The sequence below is a fragment of the Fundulus heteroclitus genome, chromosome 9 (assembly GCF_011125445.2).
Source record: "Fundulus heteroclitus isolate FHET01 chromosome 9, MU-UCD_Fhet_4.1, whole genome shotgun sequence".
Classification (NCBI taxonomy): domain Eukaryota; kingdom Metazoa; phylum Chordata; class Actinopteri; order Cyprinodontiformes; family Fundulidae; genus Fundulus; species Fundulus heteroclitus.
The window spans coordinates 15,974,326-16,001,948 of NC_046369.1; the positions used below are offsets into that span (position 1 = coordinate 15,974,326).

Sequence of the window (27,623 nt, forward strand, 5' to 3'; positions counted from 1 at the left end):
GTACATTTTAAAGCAGTGGTCTCAAACTCAAATCCTCGAGGGCTGGTGTCCTTTTAGATGTGTCCCTTGATCTAAAGGCTAATCGCATCTAAAAGTTGAAGGACACCTTCCCTCGAGGATTAGACTTTATTGAGACCACTGTTTTAAAGTCACGTTTCCACCACTAGGTGGCACAACTGTCCACAAAATGTGCTGCTTACTGTACATCAGCCAGGGCAGACTTTATACTAAGTGGAACGTGGCTGTCCATCACACCATTACAAAAACTCTGCATTAAAAGAAAGAAAAAAAAAACACAAAGCTAGTCATTTAAAAAGTAAAAATAATAATAATTTTAATATTAAATGAGACTAGAGCACTTTAGTCAGAACAAAAAAGAAACTATAGTCTGACATAGACACTATTTCCTGTCAAAAGTTCAACTCTTGTACTTTACACTGATTTTCTATTCAAAAAACAAACAAAAAAAAAAAGCATCTAAAGACATCAGTTAAAGCTTTGAGAGCTGGAGCAACGCAGCCACAGAGAAAAAACGTAACCCAAGCATAAATGAATTTAAAGCCCTTCAAACTTCCCAAAGAACACTCAGTGACTCCGGCGTTTAACAGTCTTGCCAGTCATTTATTGTGAACATAATTACAGATTCAAAGCAAATCAGGATTTAGAATAACAACAAACATTTTTAATAATAAACATTTTAAATCTGTAGTGCACTTTAAACCTCTCCACTCCTCAACAATAAAGGCAGGTCCGAGACAAAGCTGATCGGAGGAGCTGGGCGGTTGCTTTGTTCAAAAGCTTGAAACTGAAGACTTCAACGTTTCTTTAGGAAAAAAGCAGAAAATTCAAGTGCCTAAATATGCAATGGGTTCATATCAAAGAGCCTAGAAAGAACAGTAACTATCTGGTAATTAAAGATCTGTGTTAACATTACACTGAAATGGCAATAAGGAGTTATTAAATTAGGACATTGTATTTGTTTTTTTCAGACTTTTGATTTGTTTTATTTAAGACAACATGACTATGAATTAGCAATTTAGTTTGAAACCTTAAAAAAAATTGGCACAACATAAATTTCTTCTAATTTATACTGGTCCACAAGAGATACAACTGAAAACCTGTTAGTTAATGAAAACATAAAATCACTTAATCTCTTAGACAACACATGGAGTTACCTGAAAAGGGAGTCACATAACCCCCAATCAACATGAACGTGACCATTTTTAAATCTCTTGATATCTGTAATGCAAGACGCTAATTTGCTAAGACATTTAAATGAACGCTCAAGTATGAAGAGTTTGATTTAACGTTGTGAGTTAAATAAAAGAGCATCAGGCAGAAACTGCTCAGACGGCGTCATTTCAAAGTCAGAACCAATTCAAGCTAAGAGTTAATATTCCTAAAAAAAAAAAACAATTTACATGAGGAGGATAACAACCAAAGCTGACTCCACCATCGCCATCCCAGCAAAACACACAGGATCAGTGCAATGAACCAAACACACTGTTAACCCAAAAGCTGCAACAATACAAACCTGCAGGAGCAGCAGGTAGATATGCCCACAAGCACTCGCATTAAGCCCACTCTTGTCACCACACACACACACACACACACACACACACACACACACACACACACACACACCGAGCAGCACGGCGACCGATCATTTGCAGTTTCACTGATAATATTTGCAACACCGACTGGGGAATCACAATCATGCTCCTGCAAATTCAGCTCTGCCGTGAAGCTCCGCCATAGTTTCCATTACATGTTCATTGGTCAAAAAGTGTCTCAAAAAAAAAAAAACAACAACAAAAAGCATAAAATATGAAAAAAATAAGCATCACAAAAATAGAAAGCATTGAGGTAAATGTTTTCTTATCAAACTTAAAACAAAACCGCACCTGAAAAAAAGTAATAATTAAACAATCATTTGTCAAGTCCTAAAAATTGAGTATTTTTTTTTTTCCATTTCCAGTGTCATTCTTAAAAACTAAAATAATTTCAGGTGTCAAAAAAAAAAAAAAAATCTCCTACGCTAATAAAATAATCTTTTTTTTTCCCTCAGAATCTCTAAAGAGGGAGAAGACTGAGGCTCAATAAAACATCTCTGCAAATACTTATTTTGTGGACAGATTAGCTCGATTTCACAACAAACATCACAAAACACAAGTGCTGACATTTAAAGACGGTCTTTGGCTCGTGTTGCACACAAAAACTGCAAAATTATTAGCATCAAGTAGCTGTGCAAGGCAGCACGTGTGATCTCTCATACAGAGCTGGTCTATTTGTACGGGAATGATTCAGCACTGCTGAGGAAAGCTGGTAATAAGAGTTGGACAAATGTAATAACCTTAAAACGAAGTTTTTAAGATCAAAAAGGATTCAACCCAACAGCTTTTTTGTGGAGTAAAAGGACGCATCGTGGGCTTGTTGGCTTTAAGAAACAACGTTCAAATCCAGGCTTACAGAAATGCCTAATTAGAGATTTTTCTTCCATGTTGCGGATATTAATTAAATCAAACGTTGCATAAGAGTCAATATACTTTTCAAGCATTGTTGAAATAAAGTGCACGTCTTGAAGGGGCTTATAGAAAATATTCATCTCTAAACTTATCTTCCGTGTTGCGGACGTGGTCAGAAGCAGCTTTCAGTGGTGATCTGGGAGGAAGGTCCGTGACTACAATCATCGTCGATTTGTGCTCCTGTCCTTTTCCTGAGGGTTCCCGTGTGGCCCCGGCGCTTAGGCCCCCCCTCCCTCGTCCTCTTGCTCCTCCATGTTTTTGCGCGCCAGCCTCTCCCGGCGCTCCGCCAGCCGCCGACACCGGGGGCAGCCTTTCCCCGTCCGGAAGCAGCTCTGATGGTAGCAGGCGTGGCACTCTGAAAAGGGGTGGAAGGGAGGGGAAAAACACAAACGAGAGGGTCATTTACCATAAAAAAAAAAGACATTCAGGTCCCAGAGTGTCAGAGCAGAGCCGACAATACAGCAGCAAACAGGTTTAACCAGTTTGCAGGCTATGAGGTAAGCTGCAAAGGCAGAGCAGCCAATCAGAGGGACAGCTGAGGGAAGACGGGGAGTATAAAAGGAACGGAGGTGAAAGTCGGCGAGGCAGATGGGAGGAAGCAGCTCTTACTCCCAGAGCTCCAACGTAAAACCTGCACAGACTCGCCCCGACATCCATAAACACCGGCAACTTCCACCTGTGCAAGATCTCATATGGCCTCATGTGTGATTATGTGCGACAAATTATAAATGGGTTGAATGATAAAATGATGGATTCGTGAAATAAAACTCAAAAGGGGAATTTAAAACATGTTTATTTCATGTTCAAATGAAGATATAAATTTAAAAAAAGGCACAACCACACAAGGCATAAATAACCGTCTCTGACAAACCTCTCACTTCAACGACAATCAGAGAAGCAAACTAACAAATCGAAACGTGTTTATCGACAAATCTCAAAACTAGCGGAAAATTAAAATCATTTACAAAACAATCAACCTGGGAACAAAATCCGTAAGGTCCTCCGCTGACTCGGGCAGAAAAAAAAAAAAAACACACAGACACAAATCAACTCCGACAGGTGTCCAAAACTGAAATTCACGACCAAAGCAGCTAAAAAAAATACACAAAAACAAACTGTAAACAGGGTTAAGGGTGACGCACGACTTCTGCAACACCATCAAGCAGCATTCATTATTTTCCTAAACGAGGCAGCAGCTCAAAGTAAAACAGAGGAAAATACAACAGCAACGCCTTCTAGAGCCGAACCTAAAATATCCACCACCATCCGGACCTGATATCTGCCCGCCACCAGCTGTGCAACAGCAAGAGCCCAAAACCGACACCAGCACCGTAACACCAGAAAACACCACGAGAAGATTAAGAATGAGAAACAGCAGAGCATAATGCCAAACCTACGGCTCCACCTACTGCCCCGTAACACACCACAATACATCCCTTTATTCTAAAGTATAAAAAAAAAATAGCACATTCATTGAAACCGAGTGCAGGGATGCCCCGATTCAATGAAACAACCCCCGTTAGATGGGTCAAAACGTCAGGAAATGAAGGGGATTTGGTTGAAGGTCCCCATATAAACATGCAGCGGGACGCGGCTTTGCATCAAACAGGCGAATAATAGTGCAATCCTGTCCTTAAAATCTTTGCAAAGAAAAGCAACAACGGAAACAAAAAAGAAGAACTTTGAAAACGGCATAATAAAACGTGTAAGGTGTAAAAACCTTTAAAATAGCTACAAAATAAATCTCATGAGTCCATTTTTATTATTATGCATCAAATTCTCGTCCCCCCCCCCCTTCTGAACTTTAACCTGGCAGTGACTTGGTGAAATAGTCTCCTCTAGTGGAACGGCCTTTATTACTCTTTCCTGATTCAGAAATAAACCTCAGCTTTACTCTGCATCTACTTGTCCCCCTTCACGACGATCGTCTGCATCATCGCCCTTCTTCTCCTCCGTCGTCCCTCCATCCTCCCCTCCGCTCGCCCTCCTCCTCCTGCCTTTAGCTTCCCTCCTGGCCTTGCGGGTTTTTCGACTCCTCCACTTATTCTGCGCTCCCTCCGCCGTGCCCTCTGGGGGGCCTTCCTTCCCGTCGCTCTCGCCGCTCTCTTCCTCCTTGCTTTTGGAGAAGACGCTCGTCAGCTGACGGGATTTCATTAGTTTTAAAAGGGAGAATCTTCCAGCTTTATCTGCCTGAGCTTTCTCTTCCTCTTTTCTCTTTACCAGCGATCTTTTTATACCCTCTTCATTTCCGTCTTCCTCTTGTCGATTCGGTTTCTCTTTCATCCTCGGCGTCTCTTCTTGAGCAGCTCTTCACTCGGCTCCTCATCGCCGGCCTTACGCCGGACTCCGCTTCATCCAAACTCTCCAGGCTGCTGCACGTCTCGTTGTCGCTTCGCTCTCGCGTCGAGACGCTTTGCTTTAACCTGTCTATTTGCAGAACCTTCAACAAACCCCCTTTTTCCCTCCGAGCGTCTTCCTCCTCGCTGCCCTCGCATTCGATCTCTTCCTTCCTCTCCCTGTCAGATATCGCTGCCACTTCCCGCTGCTCCTCGTTTCCTGTAATCCAGGCAACTATCTCATCAGGCTTCCTAGAGCCAGAGGGCTGACTCGTCCCCCCTCCGTCGGACGAATCCCTGGACTCGCCCCGCTCTTCGTTCTCTCCATCCTCCTGCTCTACACTCCTCGCCTCCTGCTCCAACCCCTCCTCCCCACCCTCCCCTTCTTTCCTGTCTCTGGAGAGGGCCTTCGCCAGCCTACGGGGGGTCGGGATCTTCCAGTCTCTCCAGTTCAGGTGGAAGGAAATGCGGGCGGACTGGGCTCTCGGGGAGGGCTCACCTTCGCAGCGCTGGCACTTGCTCAGCTGGAAGGGGAAGATGATGTCTTTGTCGTTGTTGCAGAACTCGCACACGAAGCCCTTCGCCTGACAGAGCTGGAGGAGAAAAAGAGAGAAAAAAAGAAAGGGGATACTGTTAGAAATTATGTTTCCTGATTTAAAAACAACTTGGAGAAATTCCTCCTTACATATAGTCAACTAGTTTCTTTTTACTACATTTATCGATGCAATAAAGCAGGGGTGTCAAACTCATTTTGGTTGAGGGGCCGCATTCAGCTTAATCTGATCTCAAGATGTTCACACGAGTTAACTCATTGCAAGATTAAATAGAACTAATAAATGTGGACTTGTTGTTGATTTTTATATTAAATTAATTTCACTTTTACACAATATATTATGAATAACCTCAGCGTTTTTAAGAAAAGTATGCACAATTTCAACAATACTTTTACTCAGTTAAACATTTACTTGTGCATTATGCATAAGAACTGATAACAGTGATTGGACAATGTTAAAAAAAACATTTATTCACATTTTTTGGAATTTAAAAACACTGTCCTGCATGACAAAATACATCAAACAGATAAAAATTAAGAAATGATTTAAAATCAATTTTCCATATCTGAAGCTCAGCGCTACCATCTGCTGATTAAAACACAGCGCCCCTCGTGGACAATATAGGAACTGCAGATTTTCAATTAAACAAAGTACATGTTTTTTTCAATAATTGTTCTATCATTTTCTTCCTTTTATCTCCTCTTTCTTTCACCTTTTCTTTTTTTCTTCCTTTCCTCTCCTACTTTCCCATTGTAGTGTCCATATCATTTGAGATATTCCCTGCTTGAATCATAATAAAACTATTCACATTCATAAATTAAGCGGAGCACTATGGCAAAAGCAGTACTGCTCCATTAGTGAAAGTCAAATCTGATGAGCTCTTTTTGGCATTAAGACAACAATTGTTATTGCCACATTGGCAGACAAGACACTGGGGGGGAAAAAAAAAAAAAAAAAAATATATATATATATATATATATATATATATATATATATATATTTATTTTTTTTTGTTATTTTTTTTATTTATTTTTTTTATTTATTTTTTTTTTTTTATTTATTTTTTTGAATAATGATAATGCATTTAGCCACCGGGCCGTATGTTTGACACCCCTGCAATAAAGGAATAAATGCACTTAAAAAGAGGACAAATCTTACCACGCAGCTGGCTACATGCACGGTACCAAGCTTGAGCAGCTCTTTCATTCGAGGACCCAGTTCGCCGTTGCGAACAGCGGCGAGATCGTTGAGCGAGAAGAGATGAAGGTCCTCGGTCAGGTGGCCCGGCAGGCCGTCGAACTGGTCCAGCGCCCTAAAGGACGGCACAGAAAGAAGCAAACCGGTCACATTGTCCAGCACGTCAGCTGCTGCCGTCCCGCAGACGCTTTTGGTTGATGGAAAACTGAGCAGCTTACTCTTTGGCAAGGCGGCACGTCTTGAAGAGATTTTTCATGTGAAACAGCTGCACCCTTAAAACCTGAAGGAAAGAGAGAAGTTATTTGAATGTGCGACGGAAAAACAATAAACGCTTACATGAAGACATGGAAGACACTGTTTTAATCAGCCGATGTTAGTTTTATTGCTTGTTCAAACAGGACTGGAAAAAAATATTTCATCCTTAATTATACGCCGAATTTCGTTATACAAATAATCTTGTTCTAAACATTTATATTATTAGAAAGTTAAAATTATCGATTGAGATTTTAGCGCCCTCTGGTGTACACATCATAAACTAGAGAAGACCTCGTCGTTATAGTAGCAAAAGTCAGTTTTACTCTTTTAAAATTCAACTTAACGTATCTGTAGGTCAAAGCTTGAAAGAACCAGAGAAACCTGTAACACACCTCTAGTTGTCTAGGAAGATGGACAAAGACTCTAGTTTAGAGTTTAGTAATGTTTTGGATTTAAAAAGGCATCAAGCAGCAAAAATTATGATCTTACTACATAGCTTAGAGAAAAACATAACTTGCGTCCCACAATGCAGTGGGTCGAGATCGAGTGAAGGAAGCTGCATCTGGCCTGGTTTTTGCTACATTTGGTCTAATTTCTTAAATATGTTACAGCTAATCTGCAGGATTCACAATGTGTTCTCTACTTCTCTGTTTCTAACTTGCATTAAAACAGAATAAATTACCTGGACTGGACAGAAATCAAAGGAAAGAAAAATGAAGAAGAAAAGGTTACAAAAATAAAAGCAACTAACTTTGAAAAATTTGCTGAAAGCCTAGAAAACTACTTATGAATCAGTAGTTCATCAAGCCTTTATTGAATCAATTTATCTCTGTAAGAAAATCCCTAAAATCAGACCGTTTAGTGGCTTATTCAGCTGATCAGTGAGCTTCAACATCTATGAATAAAGGTGTACTGAACCACATGGTATAAATTATGCTTTAATGCTGTTTTAACCTATTTAATAACATTACTAACATATTTATTGAATCTGTTCTGGTCGTTTATTTTACAGGGCGTTTCTTTTTAATCACACGGTCATTACGTGTAACTTGTGTGCCGAGCTGGATGTGTTGTTCTGCTGCAGAACCAATTTAATTAAAGGGCATAAATCAAATAACCCTAAACCTGAAATAAAAAGACAAGGAAGAATTTTTTTATTTTATCAAACTCTGTGAAAGATTAAAAAGCTGTTTCTAACATTCTCGTTTTACTTACTGCAGTCGTGTAAAACTAGGTGCTACTGTAGGAGAACTATAGGTTTAAGAGACTTTATTAGTATCATGTTATCTGTGCCTAATCAAGGCTGAACGTCTCCATTCATGCCAGATAACAGCAACAGGTCACAAGATTGTTATTTTGCTGTTTGGGGACGTGATAATCTTTCCTCCCGGGGCGTTTTGTGCAGTGAGGAAATGTAACCCGTAACTCTGTGTAAAAACAGCCGCACCGGGAAACGATGCCCTGAACTCACCCTGACAGACTCCAGGGATTTGATCTTCTTGTACAGGCTGCTGTTGATGTCACTCGGGTTGAACAGAGGATCCCCGGCGATCTTGCTCAACAGGTCCCGGGCGAAGTTGCTGACGTAGTACTTGCTGAAGTCCCACTTCCTGAGCACTCGGCCGGGAACGATGGCCTGGGCGTTCTCGTGGCAGCACTGGCAGAAGTAGCGGCCGAGGTACTCGCAGTAACGCAGGCGCTTGATGTAGGCTGAGGGGAGGACAGGAGGACAAGAAAAGAGAAGTAGTGAGGACCGACTCAAAAAAAAAAAAAAGACCCCAATTGTCACTTTTTTTTCAAGTTCTGTGCAGTTCATGGGTCTGCAACCTTTACAGTCTAAAAAGCCATTTTTCACTGCAAAAACAGATCTAAAAATAAGTAAAATATTCTTAAAGTTAGTGTATTTGTCCTTGATTTGAGCAGGTAAATAAGATTATCTGCCAATGGAATGAGCATTTTTACCCCTAAAATAAGATAATTAGACATCCTGCGCTTGAAATAAGATGATTGAGATGAATTGTTCCTATTTTAAGTGCAAAATTCTTGTTCCATTGGCAAATCATCTTATTTACCTGCTCAAATCAAGGACAAACACACAAATTTTAAGAACATTTTACTTACTTCTAGTTCCGTTTTTGCAGTGTGCCTACAGTCCACTTGAATTAAACTTGATCAGAGCCGCAAATGTTGCCTGGCCTTTTGAAAAAAGACCAGTTATAATTTTTGATAAAGATCTACCGTAGGAAACATGTTGTCATCGTTAAAGAAACGGCCTTTAATGTCTATTTTGAGGTTTGAAAAAAGAAAAGAGGATGGACGGGATGTTGATATTTGTGGATAATGATGTAAAAAAAAATCCTAGTTTCCAACATAATGAAAAAATATTGTTTTAAAATGAAATATTATGTTTAATATTATTAAATATTATTACATTTAAATACCATAATAAAAAATATAATTTGTAGCCAAAGTTATTAAGAGCCATTGTGTAAGGTCCAAAGAGCCACATGGTTGCAGACCCCTGGTGTAGTTTGACAAATTAAAACAAAAAAGTTTATCAAATTAAGTCCTGCATCTGCAAAAATTTAACCAGAAATTAAATTTTTATAATAAAAAAAAAATTTTAACCGAGAAATGGGCTGGTTATACTGGAATTGGATGATTTTCAGAATGATTGGCTCAAAAGGGTCTACGACTGGTAAAGTCGGGTCAAACAACAATTCTTTGAATAACTAACAGCTAGCTATTATCAGCGTCAGAAAGTGGTTATAAAAAGAAGTCAGACGCTGATAACAGTATGGGTAAAGTTGATTTTGCCTGGCAGTTTCTGTTAAGCTCCTAAAACATTTCACATTTCAAAGTAGAAAGTTTAGGAAAAATATATTTTGAGTGTTGTTTTTATGACATATCTGAATTTAGTGTTTCTGGCTGCAGAACATACCCGGGTCAATCTTGGTGCCGCAGCCAGCACAGCGGTAGTTCTGCTTGGCAACAATGATCTTCCTCCTGACAGGAAACAAACACGGCAAACAAAACTGACATTTAGTCACAAAAGTAGGATAAAACTATTTCGGATCCGGTGAACTTATTTGAACTGGCAGACAGAAATGTAAAACAAAAAACTAATTTTAAGGTTATTTTTGCTATAAATATTTTCCTGTTGCTGTCCATGAACCCGTTTTATTTGGCATCAGGTATCTCTGATGACATTAAGCATCGCATGTTAAAAAAAAAGTTAAAAAAAAGCAACGTTCCAACTTAACAGATTTCCTGTAAATATTTTTTTTTTCCTTCAACCATGTGGTAACTCTAACCTAACTCTTTCATCCTACCAATAGTTGGGATAAAATGAGGCAACACCATCTTTTTTTTTTTTTATGTGAGGAAGAACTTGTATTCACTGACTTTGGGGCAGGATGGATGTTGAAGATGATTTGTGGCCTCGGCGGCGCCCACTCCAGGTTGCCTCGGACTCGGATCCTCAACTTGTAGATATCCGCGTGCTCGCCGTCATCGGGAGAGATGGGCAGAGAGTCGGGAATAGGCAGCAGCTGGTAGGCAACAAGGTAAAAGTTTAGATGCGCTCTAGCCAACAGGTTTGCATAATACTGCCATGAAATGTTAGAGTTTCTAAATAAATAAATAAATAAATATGGCATGGGGATCTTCACGCTTTAGTTCAGACGACAAGGTGATGTTGCACCTTCTGAGGAGCGTCGTGTTCTGGGACCAGCCAGTCGAGCTCTGAAGCTGCAGGAAGCTGCATGCCCTCGAACTGCCGGAGCAAACCCATGGCGACCGACTCAGCCGAGTTAGACTGGAGGAAGGAGGGAGAGCTGAGGAGGCAACAGGAAAAGACAAAAAAAAAACATGCGTCTTAGATACACGAGGCACCGTTCTACTCACATGACCCGATTCCTGCAGAATCTGAAAAACGCCCCTAGTCTGGTTAGCGGTGCAGATAAAATGCAAATTGATGTATAAATAGACTTAAAAACACCTCTTGTGAATAGAATTGGTTTGTGTTTTGGTTTTTTTTTGCTTGCTTTCTTATGCCAAACTCTAAAATTAATTAAAAAAAGTTATACGTCAATAAAGATAAATACAAATGTCAATTATTAAACAGACTTAAAAAATAAAAATAGGAAAAAAAAAACATGACCTATTGCAACATTGTAACGGTACACTGCTAAAAGGGAACTAAAAGTAGGTAAAACCCTCTTGAAATGAGTGTATTTTTCTTTGATTCGAGCTGGTAAATCATTCTATCCGCCAATGGAATAAGATTTTTGTACTTAAAATAAAAACAATTCATCTCTATCGTCTTATTTCAAGTGCAGGATATCTAATTATCCTATTTTATGGGTGGAAATTCTCAATCCATTTGCAAATAGTCTTATTTAGCTGCTCAAATCAAGGAAAATATACTAATTTTAAGAAAATTTTACTTTCTTTTAGTTCCCTTTTTGCAGTATAATAAAAATCATGCCATTTTAAAATCAACATATTGCACACAAAAGTCACTTACATGGATTCTGAGCTCAGGAAAGACCTGCCGCTGGAGCTTACGCTGCGCTTTATATCTGCATCTAGGAGAGAAAGCGACAACGGATCATGAAGAGAAACCGGCCAGCTACCTCATTTTTGCACCACTGCTAGAGATTTGTAAAAGGCCTTAAAATAAATGCATCTTTTATTGTGGTATAATGCTCAAATAGTGAACAAAAATAAAAGTGTTTATGCACAAATGATTTGTACCACATTTAGTGGAATGCTGAACAATTCCTATGAAATTAATGGATCAAAATTAGTAAAAATAGTGACCTACTGTTTCCCTGCGGGATAAATATGAAGCGGCAAAGAGGGACTTAGCCACTCTTCAAAATGGAAAAGACAAGTGAGCATATCATTCAACTATCATAAATGTGTCAATTTTCACTTCACAGAAAATGTCTACAAGAAAGAAATAAAAAAGCTCCTTGTCTATACCTGCTTATATCTACAGCCGGAGCAAAACACAGGAGTGCTAACACAACAACAAGGAGCTCAGTTTATCTCGCCTCCACTCGCATGGGAGCTTAAATAAAAATCTCTAAAGAGTTAAATCCTGGGGTAACAGAGTCTCCATTTAAACCATTTATTCTAAAACTCTCGTCCAGATCTCTAACAGAGGTGCTACCAATTGTGGAGGGTGCTAAAACATTTAAAGTACCTTTGTGATTTAAACATTACAAGTGGCAGTAAAATAATTGTATAGCGAGACAAAAAGCACAAGCAAAAGCTAGGGGACTATCTCCCCATCATGGATTGAAAAGGTACTATTTGCAAGAGAAAAGAGCATTCAATGGTATTAGAAAATTAAAGATAATTCACTTTCTAAATCTGCTGGGAGAAAAAAAAAAAACATCTCGCTGCTCATTAAATTTAAGCGCATCTTTACTACAACTCAGCAAGGAGCATGCAGCACAAGCTTGACAGATTCTTCTACATCAAGTTATCTAACATTTTCATAAAGAGGAAGGAAAGGAAGAGAGCAGAACAGGTTTGGCAGAACAGGAGACCGCCTGCAGGGATTTTCTTTCATATCAGTTTCTCTCTTTGATTGCAGGGTCAACGTTTCATTTTGTTGTCCCGTAGCCCAGATTACGCTCAGAGCCTTTCACGGCTATAATCGAGTCAATAAAAAAATAAATAAAAAAAGGATTTTTAGAAGCATAAAGAGCTCTGCAGAACAAAACATCGTCATCTTTCGACAAAGAGTCTGATTTGACTGAATTAGTGCAATAAGCCGGCTCCGTTTGGCCTGATTGTTCAAGCAGATGGGTGGCTAAAATTTAAAAGCTGTTGATTTCAATCTGTGGCACAAAGAGGAGTGAGGCGCGATCATAGCAGAGTTAGGGGGATTAAGAGACTATCGGAGGAATCAGTCTCATTCAGGTTAGGGGTTAATGTTGTTTCCTGCTTGGACAAGATAATATACGTTAAATGCAGCAGAAAATGATTGCATCTTTGTTTTCTTTATTACTGGCAACATCCGATGTTACACCTATTTTAGTGTAAAACAACACTAGTTAGTGTTCCAGTCCCTAGCAGGCACAATGTTACTTTACGCAAAAAAAGGGGAACAAAATGTGCAGCAACATGTACACGAGACACAAATAAGATACACCTCATCGCTACAAAACATGAGAAATAATGAAGTGGATGGATTGTGATCATGGGTGAAGCTGCAATTACAGCACGACGCCATTCGTTTCACTCATCAAGCCGAACAGGCACGAGCACGTTGGTCTTCCTGCACCACCAAAGCCTTGAAGCATGGCAACAAGCAGCGACAAAAACAAAACAAAACAAAAAAAAAAACAGCCAAGCACACAGTTCAGCTCAGATCAGGAGGCAGACGGCTCAACTCCAAACTAAAGGGCTAGAGAAGGATCGTCATTTAATTTGATACTGGGTAATTTACTCAGAAAATAAAGCTTATATCCAAATTATGCAGCAAACAATCTCATGTCAATCAATGACAAAAAAATTGGCTGTTTTAGAAGGAAAAAAAAGAGGCAATTTTCTCATAATTTTGAAGGTCTGAACATTGCAGATGTTTAAAATTTGCCCATTACCTAAATATATCGCAATATCTCTACTTTAATGGTACCTCCAAGGAGTAAGCTATATACAACTACAACATAAATTACAAGCCAAGCAAGGCAGAAATCCTAATATATTGATTAAAATTAAAACATGCTCGAAAAAACATGTTTTATGGTGAATTTATTGTACCTTTAAAGGGTAATGTATTTAATTTGTTCATGTTACCACCACAAACTTTCATATATTTTATGAAAAAATAAAAAGGAGTGCACACAAAGTTTTTGATCTTCCAAACAAGTAAAAATCTGAAAAGTGTGGCAGGCACACGGCTAACGTGAAAGAAGGTGTCCAGGTCAAGGCTGGGATCTTAAACGTGTCACACTTCTCAGATTTCTTTTTAATTTAAAACTATACATCACTTTTCATTTCAGTGCACCATTACGGTCGTTTTTTTTTTTTTTGTCGTACTGTCGCAATAAATCTCATTACATACATTAGAAATTTGTGGTTTCAACATGTAACCGTTCCCGGAGGTGTTAAATACTTCTCCAAAAGCCGCTGCCAATTGTAATCTCCTAGTGCTAGAAATTTACTCTTCACAACAAATCCGATGCAGCTGCAAAGAATCAAGGGAGGCGTTTTCCCTGTTTGGAGCAGAGCCGGCGGCTTCCTCTCTGCACGGCGTTTGCATGAAGCTGCCTCCGGCGAGTTCCCGGCCAGCGGATACCTGAGAAGAGGGAGGCGAGTGACAAGGAGAGGCCGCTCTGAGACACCGCCAGCAGGGACTGACCCTCGCAGCCATCTGGGAGACAGAAACTAACACTCAGCACTACCGTCACCCACGTGTGTGTGCACCCGCAGCCAACCAGACACAGGTGTGTTAGTCTTACAGCCATACAGAGACGGCACTATGGGGGGGGGAGCTGTGAAGGTCAACGATTAATAACAAAAATCACAGAACGGAGAAATGCAATCAGACGCACACACAAGAAAAACATAATTACCGTATTTTCAGGACTATAAGTCGCAGTTTTTTTTCATAGTTTGGCCGGGGATGCGACTTATACTCTGGAGCAACTTATGCGTGAAATTATTACACATTTTTACAGGTATATCATTACACCTGTTATTTTCACACCAAACCACAAGAGGGCGCTCTAGGCCTGTGTTGAATCAGACGTAAGCGACGTAAAGGCGGAAGTGCCGCAGCTTCTACCTCCAGAGTTAACAGAGTTATTTGAAAGTGAAGATTTCACTGGATTTTAGTTATTTGGAGTGACACGGGCGCTTTGGTTAACTTCTTCGCATGTTATTTATGCTATAGTTATCTGAATAGCTTTTAATATGTTACGTTAACATACCAGGCACGTTCTCAGTTGTGTCATGTAGCGTAAGCTAACCGTACAATTATTCAGCCTGTTGTTGCCTCCGTTCTATTTTTATTTAAAATTGCCTTTCAAGATGACACGTCTGTTCTTGATGTTGTATATTATCATATAAATTTCCCCCAAAAATGCGACTTATACTCCAGTGCGACTTATATATATGTTTTTTCCTTTTTTATTATGCATTTTATGGCTGGTGCGACTTGTACTCCGGAGCGACTTATAGTCCGGAAAATACGGTAATTAATCAACATAATGCATGTCTGGATTGGGCGTTTTCGGGTAAGAATAACAGCTTGTTACATGGCAGGGGTTAGATTAGTCACAATGGCTGCAGAGCGGTGTAGCCGGTCCAGAAAAGCCCCTAAAATGCTCGTCACTCGTTAGCAGTAAGCAGATTTTACGTCCCCCATCCGCAGACTAATGTTCTGTGACCGTTGTACTCTGGCCCACAGGTTTATAGGTGACGATAAAAGCTGGTTGGTGAGCAGCCAGTGATGTCATGAGATTATGAATCATGAGTTGAACAGAAAAATGTATTCACAGACATATGATGAGTTCTTCTTAGAGGAAGAAGATATTTCTTATTGGGAATAAAGTAGTAATTTTTTGAGCTTTGGTAGCTGCTAGAGTGGGAAACGGATCACCTTCATCTTTTAGGGAATACTTGAAAAAATAAAAACATTCAATTGATATTTTTTTTTTTTTTGTGCTGTTTCCCTCTCTGTACCTTTCAGTTCACATTCCTCCACCTCCTCGGCCGAGCCGGAGTCCGACAGACCCTGGTAGGAGTCCTGAGAGCTCCTCCTGGAGCCGCCGCTGTCGGTGGAGTGGAAATCTGAGCGCAGGAAAGAGTTTAAAGGAATTACGTCAAGAATAAAGCTGTGTTTTATCCAGTAAACAGAGTTATACATTTCTAGAAGACAAAGACAGCTCTAGGTTAAATTCTAGCTCGGCGTACTGTGTTGGGAGGGCGTGCAGGGCGGCAGACGGCTGTGACGGATCTGTTGCCTCCTCAGGCGGATCTTCTGCTTGAGCTGCTGGATCTCGGAGTCACTGTCTCCCTCCTCCTCGCCCTCCTCCCCCGGACGCAGCATGTTGCACTTCATCAGCTCGATGGCGGCAATCAGGGACTCTGAGATGCTGAAATGAGCGTTCTCCTGCAAAAAACAGGGAAATTACCCAACAAATCATCCCCTAAACTAAAAGCTTCCAACTCTTCATGTAATCTGTGGGATATTTATTCAACCGTGATCCGAGACGAGTCAAGCTTCTACCTTTTCCAGGTCGGCACAGCTGCCAAAGTCCTGCTCTGACAGGTAGCTGATGAGGCTCTGCCCCTTCGACGGTTTCCTGAACATCCCGTCTGGCACGCTGCTGTTCTGGGGCCCGTCTGAAGTAAACAAAGCATGCACAACTTCCAAGTCAACACGCAAAACAGAGAAACACAAGCGCTTAAAGTTTGCCATTCTATGTAATTCATTATGTAGGCACCCCTGGTAAAGACGTAAAATGGCTAAATTAAAGTCCTTGTTTATTTCATTTGCATAATAACTGGATCGACTGTGATTTAATTAGAAGCTCAAAGGGATTTTGTTCGGAATAAGTGGAACAAAATTATGACTTTTCCTAAATTTCCCAGTGTGAGAGGTAATTATTTTAAGGTTATTGTTTTTTTGGGTTTTTCTTTTTTTCCAAAAACTGCCCATAGGTTTTTAGCATCTGTATCTACTGATAAGCTATCAAATCTAACAATCTCCTTTACACGCAAAATGGTGGAGTAATAATTTGGGCAATAATTAGATTGCCTATAAGGGGGATGCTAAAAAGAAAGATAAGTTTGTTTTTTTATTCGTGGAATAAAAAAAATATATATTTGTATTCAGCAAATTATTTTATAGTCATCCAAACAATGGCCTTTGATGCGTTTCCTGCTGAGAATACACAGTCTCACGTTTTAGTGTCACCTGACACATGCTGGCATTGGAAAACTAAAAAAGGCTTTCTGGAAACTTCGTTTTACAGTTAAAGACTGAAGAATGATCTGCAAAAGTTTCTATATATATAAAAAAATGTGTACTTAATCAGAACCCATTATCATCATGCTTTTGTTTTGTAAAAAGAAAACCTCTACCTCATTTATAAACCACACAAAACACCTGAACAGGTGTAAATCGGCAGGAGGAAGAGAAGAGACGGTTAAATCTCAGGAGATGAGGAGACTCACAGGACTCCATGTAGAGAGAACTGGGGGTGCTGGTGTCACTGCGCTGAGGTGAGAAGGGGCTGTAGTCCTTCATGCTGGAGTCTTCGCTTGCTGATTCTGATGCACCAAAACAAAACAAAAAAAAAAAAAAAACGAACAAACGGGGTTTAAAAATCACAGAAATGACATCATTAGTGGAAACGTGTCTCAAAAAGTGATGATAGACAATGAAATATTCAATTTCATCCTCTTAATTTTTGTTTATATTTAAAAAAAAAAAAACATGTAAAGTTTTATTACCTGCATGAAGAAATGAGTAAAACAAGCACTGAGCGCGTCAAACCTTCCCTCTGTAATTATATTTATATTATATCTCTATCGACATCAAAATGATGTCAAGTGTTTGTAACAAATCAACATAAATTTGTCCATAAATGCTGTGTAGGGGTTCAGGGAATTATCACTGAACACACACGCATGCAATAATGTATAGAAAGCTAAAATCTGTCAGTATTTAGGAAGGATTGCTGCCGCTCTGGGCAGCGTTTCCCCTACTATTATCCAAGATGAGCCTCTGCACATCAGTTTCAGACTGTTTAATATTTACTGTAAGCCTATAAAAAGATTTCTTATTATCAAAGAGTTTTACAGAATGGTATAATTGGTCAAATCAAAGAGACCATTAAAAAAAAAAAAAAAAAGTCCTGCTGTTTCAAAACCTCCTGATTGCAATGGCTGCAGCTGCTTTTCCTAACTTCTGATTGTTCCAGTAAGAAGGGCCATTGGAGTTGTGACGACCCACAAGTGAAAACTGTTTCACTGTAAACCAACAAGATCTGTGAAGAATAAAAAAAAACAGGAGCACTCGTGGGGAGTGTACTGGGATATACTTGATTACAAGAGTTGATTTCCAAGAAAGACGGTAGTCCCAAACGCACAGCCAGGAAACCTCTTCAAAAGGTGTCAGAGAAAGAAAGTAAAACTGCTAGCATGGCCTCATCAAGCATCTGCGTGGGAACGCTTGGGTTGCTGCCAACATGTGGTGGAAATTTCATGTCAGTATTATAGATGTTAGAAATATTTAAACTGAGAAAAGCTTGATGTGTTCAGTACTTGTTTTACCTGCTGCTGATTTTATTATCCCAGAAAGACAGCGACTAAACTTAGGAGCATCTGGATGTAGGCGTAAAGAAAATTACTTTAAAAAAAAAACAAAAACTGCTGAATAGGCAGGCTCATTTTGCTCAACAGGGGGAAAATAAAAACTTCATTGTCTTGCAATGGTCTCAATGAAATGCTTGGAGAGGGAATAAAAACGACACGTGCATGAACAAAAAAAAGGTAACAATGGAGAAAACCATTTGTGTCACAGACTTAATCTAGTTTATCTAAACAAAAGCAGCTCCTGAGGAACAGACCATGAATCGAGCACAAGACCGGAAATGAGAAGGGCTAAGGTCATAAACATGCGGTAAGAAAATAAAAAAGAAATGCATAAAAATGTCAAAAGGGAGGGTGATGAAGTGATGGAAGTACAGTCAGACTGCACTGCCAACCTGCAACTGGATCCTCTATTATTATGGTGATTTTTCTGTGGCCTCCTCCTTTGCATAAAGAGTTAAAAAAAAAAAAGAGAGAGAGAGAGAGAATAGGGAGATAGAGGAGAAGTACAGTTTAACTGGAGCTGAAAGGGAAAACAAATCTGAGCAATAAAGAGGAAGTTCAATCAGCAGGAAGTTACAGAGGCAGGGTTCCTACACATTTTAAACGTCGCCAGAGACGGACAAAGATGGATGGATGATGGGGGAACAGAAAGATGGAAAGAGAGACGGACAAATACACTGCAAAAACGGATCTAAAAATAAGTAAAATGTTCTTAAAATTTGTGTATTTATCCTTGATTTGAGCAGGTAAATAAGATTATCTGCCAATGGAATGAGTATTTTGACCCATAAAATAAGATAATTAGACATCCTGCACTTGAAATAAGATGATTGAGACAAATTGTTCCTATTTTAAGTGCAAAATTCTTATTCCAATGGCAAATCATCTTATTTACCTGCTCAAATCAAGGACAAATACACAGATTTTAAGAATATTTTACTTATTTCTAGTTCCGTTTTTTGCAGTGCATGGAGAGGAAAACAGAGAGGAGAACAAAGAGATGAATGAACAGAGACCGTCAGAGGGAGCGGGTGGAGAGAAAGACGGATAGACAGACGGCTGTGAAATGAAACTGAATATTTTAAATAATTTCTTCATCCAAATCTACAGTGAAACAGCTAAATCCAGTTTCAGACTTTCCTGTGTAGGAACCCTGCAAAGGAAGTGCATCTTACGCAGATAACAAATCAGTCTGACTGCAAGCTAACAAAAAATCCAAGTAGAACAGGACGGCTCCTGGACACGTTCTGCAGATTACATCACATGATGTTCTCCGACATCACCAGCTAAATGTTTCACCGTTAAATATATCTGAGCCCGCTGTTGTACGACACATGCACCAGAAGTCCTGGTCACTCACCGTTCCTGAGTTTCTGACTGATCCCAGTGTCTGAAAACGAGCGGGTGTGTCCTTTAGCCCCCCTGCCGGGGCCCCTCTGGCCCTCGGAGAACGAGGAGCGCCTCGGCGGGGTCGGGCCCGGCGGACCCCGCTGCGCGCACGGTTCCGTCGTCGGGTCCCGCTCGCTGCTGTGGGCGGAGCTTCGGGAGTCGCGGCGACTGCGCTGCCCCAGGTTACCGATGGCCAGGTACTCGGGACCGTCGTCGGAGTCGCCGTCGCAGGAGTCGCCGGCCTCGGGCTGAACGGAGGAGGACGGGGACTCCGTTAGAGAGACGCGGGGGATGGAGGTTGATCCAGGAGAGGGCGTCGCGCCTCGATCGGCCTCCCCTGGCCCGCACATGGACACCCAGGGAGCTTCCACGCTGCTGGCGGGAGAGGTAGTGTCTGCGAACCAGCATGAAAGAAAAACTTTTACTAAACAAAAAAAAAAACTGCAGTAAAAGACAACCGTGCCTATTCTTTGGTTTTCTAGTGCTTTATTAGATTAGATTAGATCCAACTTTATTGTCATTACACAGGTACAAGGCAACAAAATGCAGTTTAGGTCTAAGCAGAAGACCTGCAGCAAGTGCAGGATAAACAATGGTTCCATAAGTACAGGACATGGGTTTTTACTGAATATATATAGAGATGAATACTTATAAAGTAATAATCAGTTAAATAAATTTCACTGATAGATTAGTCCTATGAATATAATATATAGATAACTAGTGTTGTGGACTAAATTTACCGCTGGATATGTACCGAATGTAATATACAGGTTGATATTACTATGAATAGAGTTTTCCAGATATGTACTATAGCATAATAACGCTATTGCAAATATAGCGCAAAAAGGCAAACTGTTAAGTTATTGATGCTATGTTTTAGGCAGGGGAACTTTCTATACACACGAAAAAACGGAGACAAAGAATATAATCTGACCCAATCTGTATATGATTGAACTTGATTTTGTAAAGTGCCTTGAGATGACATGTTTCATGATTTGGCGCTATATAAATAAAATTCAATTCAATTGAATTAAAATTGACATTCAGCTCAAGAAATGAAAAACACTAAGCAAGGTGGAGAAAACCTCCATGTTTCTTTTTTTTCTTGTTCTGCTGCGTCTGCACATTCCTCAGCAGCTGATCGTGTCCACAAACAATCGGCCCCCTGTATGTGTGTTTCAGTCGGCCGTTTCACGCGCAAACTGCTGTGCATTCACAGCAACATAAACCAAGATCACGCTTGCTAAGACATTCGGAGGAAATCTGTGTGAGAAAACGGACGTCCAGCATCAGTTTACAACTAAAATGCTGATTCAAGCAAACGTGGCGCCAGATGGGGTGAAACGAGGACGGATCAATAACCTTCTGACCGTCTGTCAATGCTCTAAGGCTACGTTCACACAGCAGCCTGAAGTGACCCAATTCTGATTTTTTTGCCCATATATGCCCTGTATCTCATCTTTTTATGACAGTCTGAACAACACAGATTGGATTTTTTCAAATGCGACCCAGGCCACTTGTATATGTGGTCTTGAATCCGATACGTTTCTGATCTTTTCAAATGCGACCTGTGTCTGTACGGCCTGGTCGCATTTATCCAACCTGTACGTCACCGATACTCGACAAACGTCACTATTCTGCGTCCTGCTATGCAGAAGCGGGAAGAAAAACGACGCCCATAGCGGACTACAATGAGAAGAGCAGTCAATGGAGGGAAAGCTCTGGTTAGAAAATAAATTAATGACCTCAAAATGCACGCCAGCATTATAATCCATGTTTACTTCCACAAACACTGAGGACGCTTGCTACGTGTGACGTCATCGCGTCCTCGAGTGCGCATGCGGGACACTTTGGTTGAACGCATTCAGTTCACACAGGAGATCACATACAAGTCGCATATATTTGGAAATGTGAACGACCACGCAAAAAAATCCGATTTCACCAAAAAAATCAGAATTAAGCATTAAGGCCTGCAGTGTGAACGTAGCCTTAGATAAAGATCTTCCTTTGCAGAAACCAACAGATAGATTGTCCATCTATGTAATATTTACCCCTAATTGCCACAAAGAAACACAGCTAACAGCTAAGACCTACACTTGGTATCGATGCTTTCGTCACTCGTGGCGTCGCCCCGGGGGGATCTGGCTCCTGTAGTGTCTGCGGGCTTGTGGCTCGCCGTCACCGCTTCTCGCAGCGAGCAGTTTGAGGTGGTTAGTCTGCGGTTCAGCGAGTCTCCTCCGGGGGGCGTGTCCGAGTTCCTCCAGGTCCCCCCGGCCCCCGGCAGCACGCACAGGCTCTGGCTCTTCAGCAGACTGAAGCACGGAGAGCCCCTCAGAGGGGACAGCTGGAGGAAGGAGACAAAAAAAGTTACGGTTAGACTCAACTCCACATGACTGATGGACAACTTTTTTTTTTTTTTTTATCCCATTCAGAGGCAGTTTGAAATGCATTTAAGCGCCTTAGCAACCCACCCCAACCGTGTCTACTTGAGCCAGCAGCTTGGGGTTATTCTGCTCCACGGCTTCCAGACACTGAAACATGGCGGTCACGTGGGGCTCGCTCAGCAGGAAGGCGTCGTCTGAAAGAAAGAGACGAGAAGTTGCGTTGACAGAAACGCCGGATCTGCGGGAACCGCCGCGGAACCCAGAAGACGTCAACGGCGTTTGCTTCTCGGCCGCACTCACCGTTGTAATATTTCCGCGTGTTGCCCAGATGCCTGAGCAGCGGCTTGAGCTGAGCCGAGAGCTTATGAACCTGCAAGCTGTGCAGCAACCAGCGCTCGGCCTTGTGGCTCTCGCCGGCGCTGTGCGTCCCGCTGCTCAAGACCGGCTCCAGGTGGCTGAACTGAGGGTGGACAAGCAGCCGGGGAGATTTCAGTAACATATGTGAAGCAACAACATTCTTAGAGCATCAGAAGTATCGCTTCGGGGATTTAACGAGTCCCTGACGAGCAAATTTACTAGAGATGCACTGGGAAGTCAGCTGGCAAGTGAAATTGAACAGGCTCACCAGCGTCAACCTCTAATTAATCTATTTAGCGTACTGACCACAGTAAAACAAAAACCCTTTGTTAGGGAAGCTGTGACTGACCGATGAAGACTAAAAGGTTAGCCATTTTCATTCTCAATGAGGCGTTTTTAAACAATGCCATAAGAAGCACAAATGATGCAACAGTTTTAGCTAAATAGAGGTTGTTTAAAGTTGCTAATGCTAACAACACTGCTAATATAAAATGTTAAAGAGAGCCTAAAATGTCAACTTTACAATCCAGTCTTTAATTTAAATGTATATAAAAGCTTGTTTCAGAGTGACTCTTATCTGAAAAAATGGTCAAAAAAGGTAAAAAAAAAAAAAAAAAAACATGTTTTTAATGCCGTTGTGCATTATTTTTAAGATAAATTGGAACAGGCAGCTCAAAAGGCTTTAAAAAAAAAAAAACAGACATCAGAAACGGTGCACCTCTATACCTAACTTGAAGGACCACAGAGGACAGAAAGCAAGCGATCACATGACTGTTACATCACAACTAAGCGAGCTCTAAGCCCTGCAGATCAGCAGCAGCAATAATCAGGATAATTACATTCCAGCCACTAAAAGTCCATCCGTTGTTTCCAAACCACCACAGAAAACAAAGAACTGTTTCCACAGCAGGGAATTCATCTACTTCTAGGCATCATATAACACGCAGCACGACTCGACTTATATAAGATGATTCAGCATGCCTGGCATGTTTTTGTAATCAATGATTCTTTTGTTTTTTTACCCCCAGTTCACCTTTGTTGCTCAAACTGATCTTCACCGTCTTTCTTAAGTGAATCGATTCACAAAGCAAACAACAGTGGCAAAAATTCAATTTACTATAATTTTTACCTTTGGTGAACTAGACACTATGGTAGCGCTCAGCTACTTAATGCATCCTGCAACACAAGATTTATGCATGCTTTATCTAGGGGTGGAAAATAATATAATATCAATATATATCGCAATATAACTATGCAATAAAGGTGATATGACATTACCAATATTTCCATATACATTACAGTCTATGGTTACAGCATTTGTCACTGACTGACGGTCTGGGTTTTATGTAAATTGATGTGTTTTATTTTTTAAACACTGCAAAAACGGAACTAAAAATAAGTTAAATGTTCTTAAAATTTGTGTATTTGTCCTTGATTTGAGCAGGTAAATAAGATGATTTGCCAATGAAATAAGATTTTTGCGCTTAAAATAGGAACAATTCATCTCTATCATCTTATTTCAAGTGCAGGATGTCTAATTATCTTATTTTAGGGGTCAAAATACTCATTCCATTGGCAGATAATCTTATTTACCTGCTCAAATCAAGGATAAATACACTAACTTTAAGGACATTTTACTTATTTTTAGATCTGTTTTTGCAGTGAAGCAAATATTTCTAAAATGTTGTATTGGAGGACATTTATAAACATAAGTTTGCACAGGCATCTGTTGAAGTTTTTGTGAGGTTTACATTTTGTTCATGTTTATATCGTAATTATATCGTACCTACTGAAATAAAGAAATATATCGTGATAAATGTTTTGGCCATGTCATCTAGCCCTAGCTTCATCCATGCCAGAAATAATAATTTACAGGGTCCACTGTGTGTAAAAAGGCTTTTTTTTTTTTTAAAGCTGACACCATTGTTTTGACCAAAACTACCAACGCTAATTCTAAATGTGAAGTTACAAAGAAACAAGACCTGCTTTGAGGAAATAAACAATGAAATCTGTTTTTTTTCTAGTCTTAAATTTCTGTATGAGGAGGTATTTTATTGCAAGGTAGTGAGCTTAATTTGCAGTAAAGCTATTCTTATGAACTAAAAAAAAAAAAACTTGCTTGATATTTAAACAAATGTACATTAGAGCTGGTTTGGATATAGTTTCAGCAAAAATTGTTATCTTTGCAGCTTGGCTCTGTCAAGAGACTCAGTAACTCATAAAGCCGAAAACGTGATTTAGTGTAAATGTCCCAGAGAGATTTCAACCATCTGCGATTAAAGAAACTTTCTCTCTCAGATCCCACCTGTTCGACGTGCTGGGCTAGGTGGGGGCTGATGTAGCGGACGCACCAAACAAAAGGCCAGTAGTCTCGCTGCTTGTAGTACATCTGCAACAGTAAACCGGTTTATTTAAAAACATTTTAAAATACAGGTTTTTTTTTCAATAGCAAAAAGCAATTATGAAAAGCAAATGCTGCATAAATGTCTGCGTTTTAATTTCATCAATGCATGGGACGCTACCTAATAATAATAATAACAATAATAATAATGCTGGTCAAGTATAAAATAAAAGGTCCTCCTTAAATCCTAATAAGCTACTTTGATGAATGAAATAATTACATTTTGTCAAATATGTTTAAGTCTATAAATAGGCCAAAATTAAATAAAAAGGTTTTGTTTTTTTTTAACAAGCAGCAAGAATCAAAGCTTCCCTTGAGTCCCATCACGATATGTTAACGGTGGTGATTTTAAGGCTAAAGTTTCCCTAAGAGTTGCCGCTTGTGACAAAGTGACAAAAAGAATGTGCATCGGTGACAGATGAGGTTCATCTTTAGGAAAAGAAGGAAACCGACTGGAGCAAAGCTGCATTTCCCCACCTGCTCGTTCTTCAGCCTGTGACTGAGGATGTTGTTCATGTCCTTGTGCAGCCTCTGCAAGCCGCCGTAGCGCGACCAGACGTTGGGGTTGTTGGTGGACAGGAGGCCCTCCACGGTGGTCTTCAGGCTGGACAGCAGCTTCCACTGCTCCCTCCTGGAGGCACAGAGGGAACCAGGATGGAGAGAGAGAGAGACGACACAGGATGAGGAGATTAAGCAAGGAAGCAAAAGAAGTGCTGGTGACAGCAATGTTGTCCAGCGACTCTGAATACTGAAGGAGGAAAAAAAGGCAGCCTCAGCAATTCAATGAATAATTAGTCTAGTACGGATGTCCTGAGCTTCTCGCTTTATCACTAGAATGCTTCCTAGAGATATCCGACCTAGTTCATCAAAATTTTGCAGAGTTTCTAAAGGAAATTCTTGCATTGATTTCATATGGGAACGCCTGTTGCTCTGTCAGTGTGAGATAATACACAGGCTAAAGCTCAGGGAGCCACCGCATTCTGGTTTAAATCCAGCACTTTCTTTTTAAACGCTAAACAGACCGAATATGCAGCACTTTCAACTGTCCTCACTGACACTCACACATACGTGCACAAATAGAAAGGTCGGTAGCCAACTTGAGGTTAGGCGAATTGCCCGTGGGCTCACTGGCATGCGGCAGGAGCCAGCCGGCATCGAACCCGCACCTTTGGGATTGCAAGACAACTGTCTGTCAGTTACCCGTCACGTTTAAAGCCAAAATTTAAAAAAAAAGCCAGACACAAGGCTGCAAGAGGAGAGAAGGATAAAAACAAATCTGCCTGGCGGAGAAGATAGTGTCACATCGACACATCTTTACAAGTTCTTTGCAAAATAGAAGAAAAGAGGTCAAGCTAAAATAGATTGATAAATGACAGATCTGGACGTTCGCTTTCCCTACAGGACTAGATGGCCGACAGGGTGACGTTTGTGAGTGCAGACCTTTTGGGCGCTGATCAAATCAGACCATTAGATAACATTCCTCACATACTGCAGAGGAAGCATGAAGTTAGGCAACTCCAGCAGACAGCGCAGACACGTGTCCATTCAGTAGGAGGTGGGAAAAAACCGATCTCTTGCCAGGAGGAAAGTTTACACAGACTTACATGCAGAACTGGAAAGATCCCTTCTGTGTCAGCATTTTTTTCCCCCCACTCTGATGTTTTTATTGTTTTATCTTATTGTATAATCGTGCACTTTTGTAACGCACATTGTGACCCTCAGCGTCTATGAAATAAACAACATGATGTGTCAAGAACAAGCTGCAAAAACTCCCAAACCATCACTGTGATCGTTTTTTGCAGCCTTGGGAAGCAAAAATAAATGTCCCTGTTCTGTTACAGCATGTGTCAAAAAATATAATCCTCAGCTTTAAAGAAAGTGACATTAATCATAAACTATTTTCATTTATTTTGAAAGGTGCCTAGGAGCGTGAACGTAGCAGTGCATCAGACATCAGGAGGGTTTTGTTTACCTCTTTTCATTTTGAGGAAGGGCCATTATATAAGAAAAAAACTAACACATATTAGCTCACTATGAGTAATATGGAGGAAACAATTAGTTTCCTCAAAATTACAGACGCAGTGGAGTCGTTTTGATGAACTGCAAAAAGAAATAATGAGCAATAACTGTGATAAATCATCCGTCTAAAGGCGACACAAACAGGGAGAGCCTGCAGCCGTCCTCATTTGACAGCTAGCGTTAGCCGCTAGCACCGCTCGCCCTGGATGAGGATTTCTAAATAGTTAATAATTAGCGACAACAGAGCTAATGAATGACTAGGAGTCATTTTCATCAGATGACGCGATAAAACTGTCCAAGCAAATCAAACCGCGTCTGGTGACAGCTTCGCTTCTACTGGCTGGATGGAAATGCTAGGTTAGCCTAGCCTAGCCTAGCCTAGCCTAGCCTAGCATCACAGCTAACAGCCCCAGGCTAACTTCAGGGCGTTTCTGCAGCACAGCACGAGTCTTTGCTAACTTTCTCCAAAACATTGAGCGAAAGTGAAGCTCGTCGCCAATGACTGCGCGCTTCGGGTTGTCTTGTTTATCCAGCGGCACCAACACCGAGCGGAGGCAACGAACCGAGCCCAAGCTGTCACTTGCCTGCGCTCCTCCGCCTCTCCCTCCGCCGTCACCTCCATCATGTCCTCCGAGCGGAGCCGCGGTTGCCCACCGAAGCTGCCAGCTTTCCCCGCTCACTCCGGCGATACTGACTCAGGCGGTGGCTCTATCACAAGGGCAAAGGCTGCTGGAGCTGGAGGGAGTCACCTGGACTCAGAGTCTCCCCCCCGGCGCCATGTCTGCGGTGCCTGCTTCTGCCCTGCAATCACAACACGGCGGCGGCGTATCAGCTCTCCTCCCCGGGGAATGATTCATCAG

General features: G+C 40.8%; 1 protein-coding gene across 4 annotated transcripts; it reads right to left on the bottom strand.

Moving 5' to 3' along the window:
* Positions 1-600: 600 nt before the first annotated feature.
* On the bottom strand, positions 601-27,623 carry rubcn (rubicon autophagy regulator). Of its 4 annotated transcripts, none has more exons than XM_021318257.2 (22): positions 27,348-27,623; positions 25,222-25,375; positions 24,649-24,732; positions 22,287-22,446; positions 22,074-22,180; positions 21,697-21,946; positions 19,574-19,996; positions 18,606-18,650; positions 17,071-17,166; positions 16,121-16,236; positions 15,805-16,003; positions 15,574-15,681; positions 14,186-14,260; positions 11,396-11,456; positions 10,571-10,703; positions 10,273-10,418; positions 9,809-9,873; positions 8,339-8,577; positions 6,831-6,892; positions 6,574-6,727; positions 5,361-5,454; positions 601-2,880 (listed from the first exon to the last, which is right to left on the bottom strand). In XM_021318257.2, the coding sequence occupies exons 1-22, from the start codon at positions 27,386-27,388 to the stop codon at positions 2,744-2,746; spliced, it is 2,949 nt and encodes a 982-aa protein (XP_021173932.2). In that variant the 5' UTR covers positions 27,389-27,623; the 3' UTR covers positions 601-2,743. The 4 variants fall into 4 exon arrangements, with proteins under 4 accessions (XP_021173932.2, XP_021173931.2, XP_012721477.2 ...); XM_021318256.2 differs by having other exon boundaries at positions 18,606-18,653; XM_012866023.3 differs by lacking the exon at positions 18,606-18,650.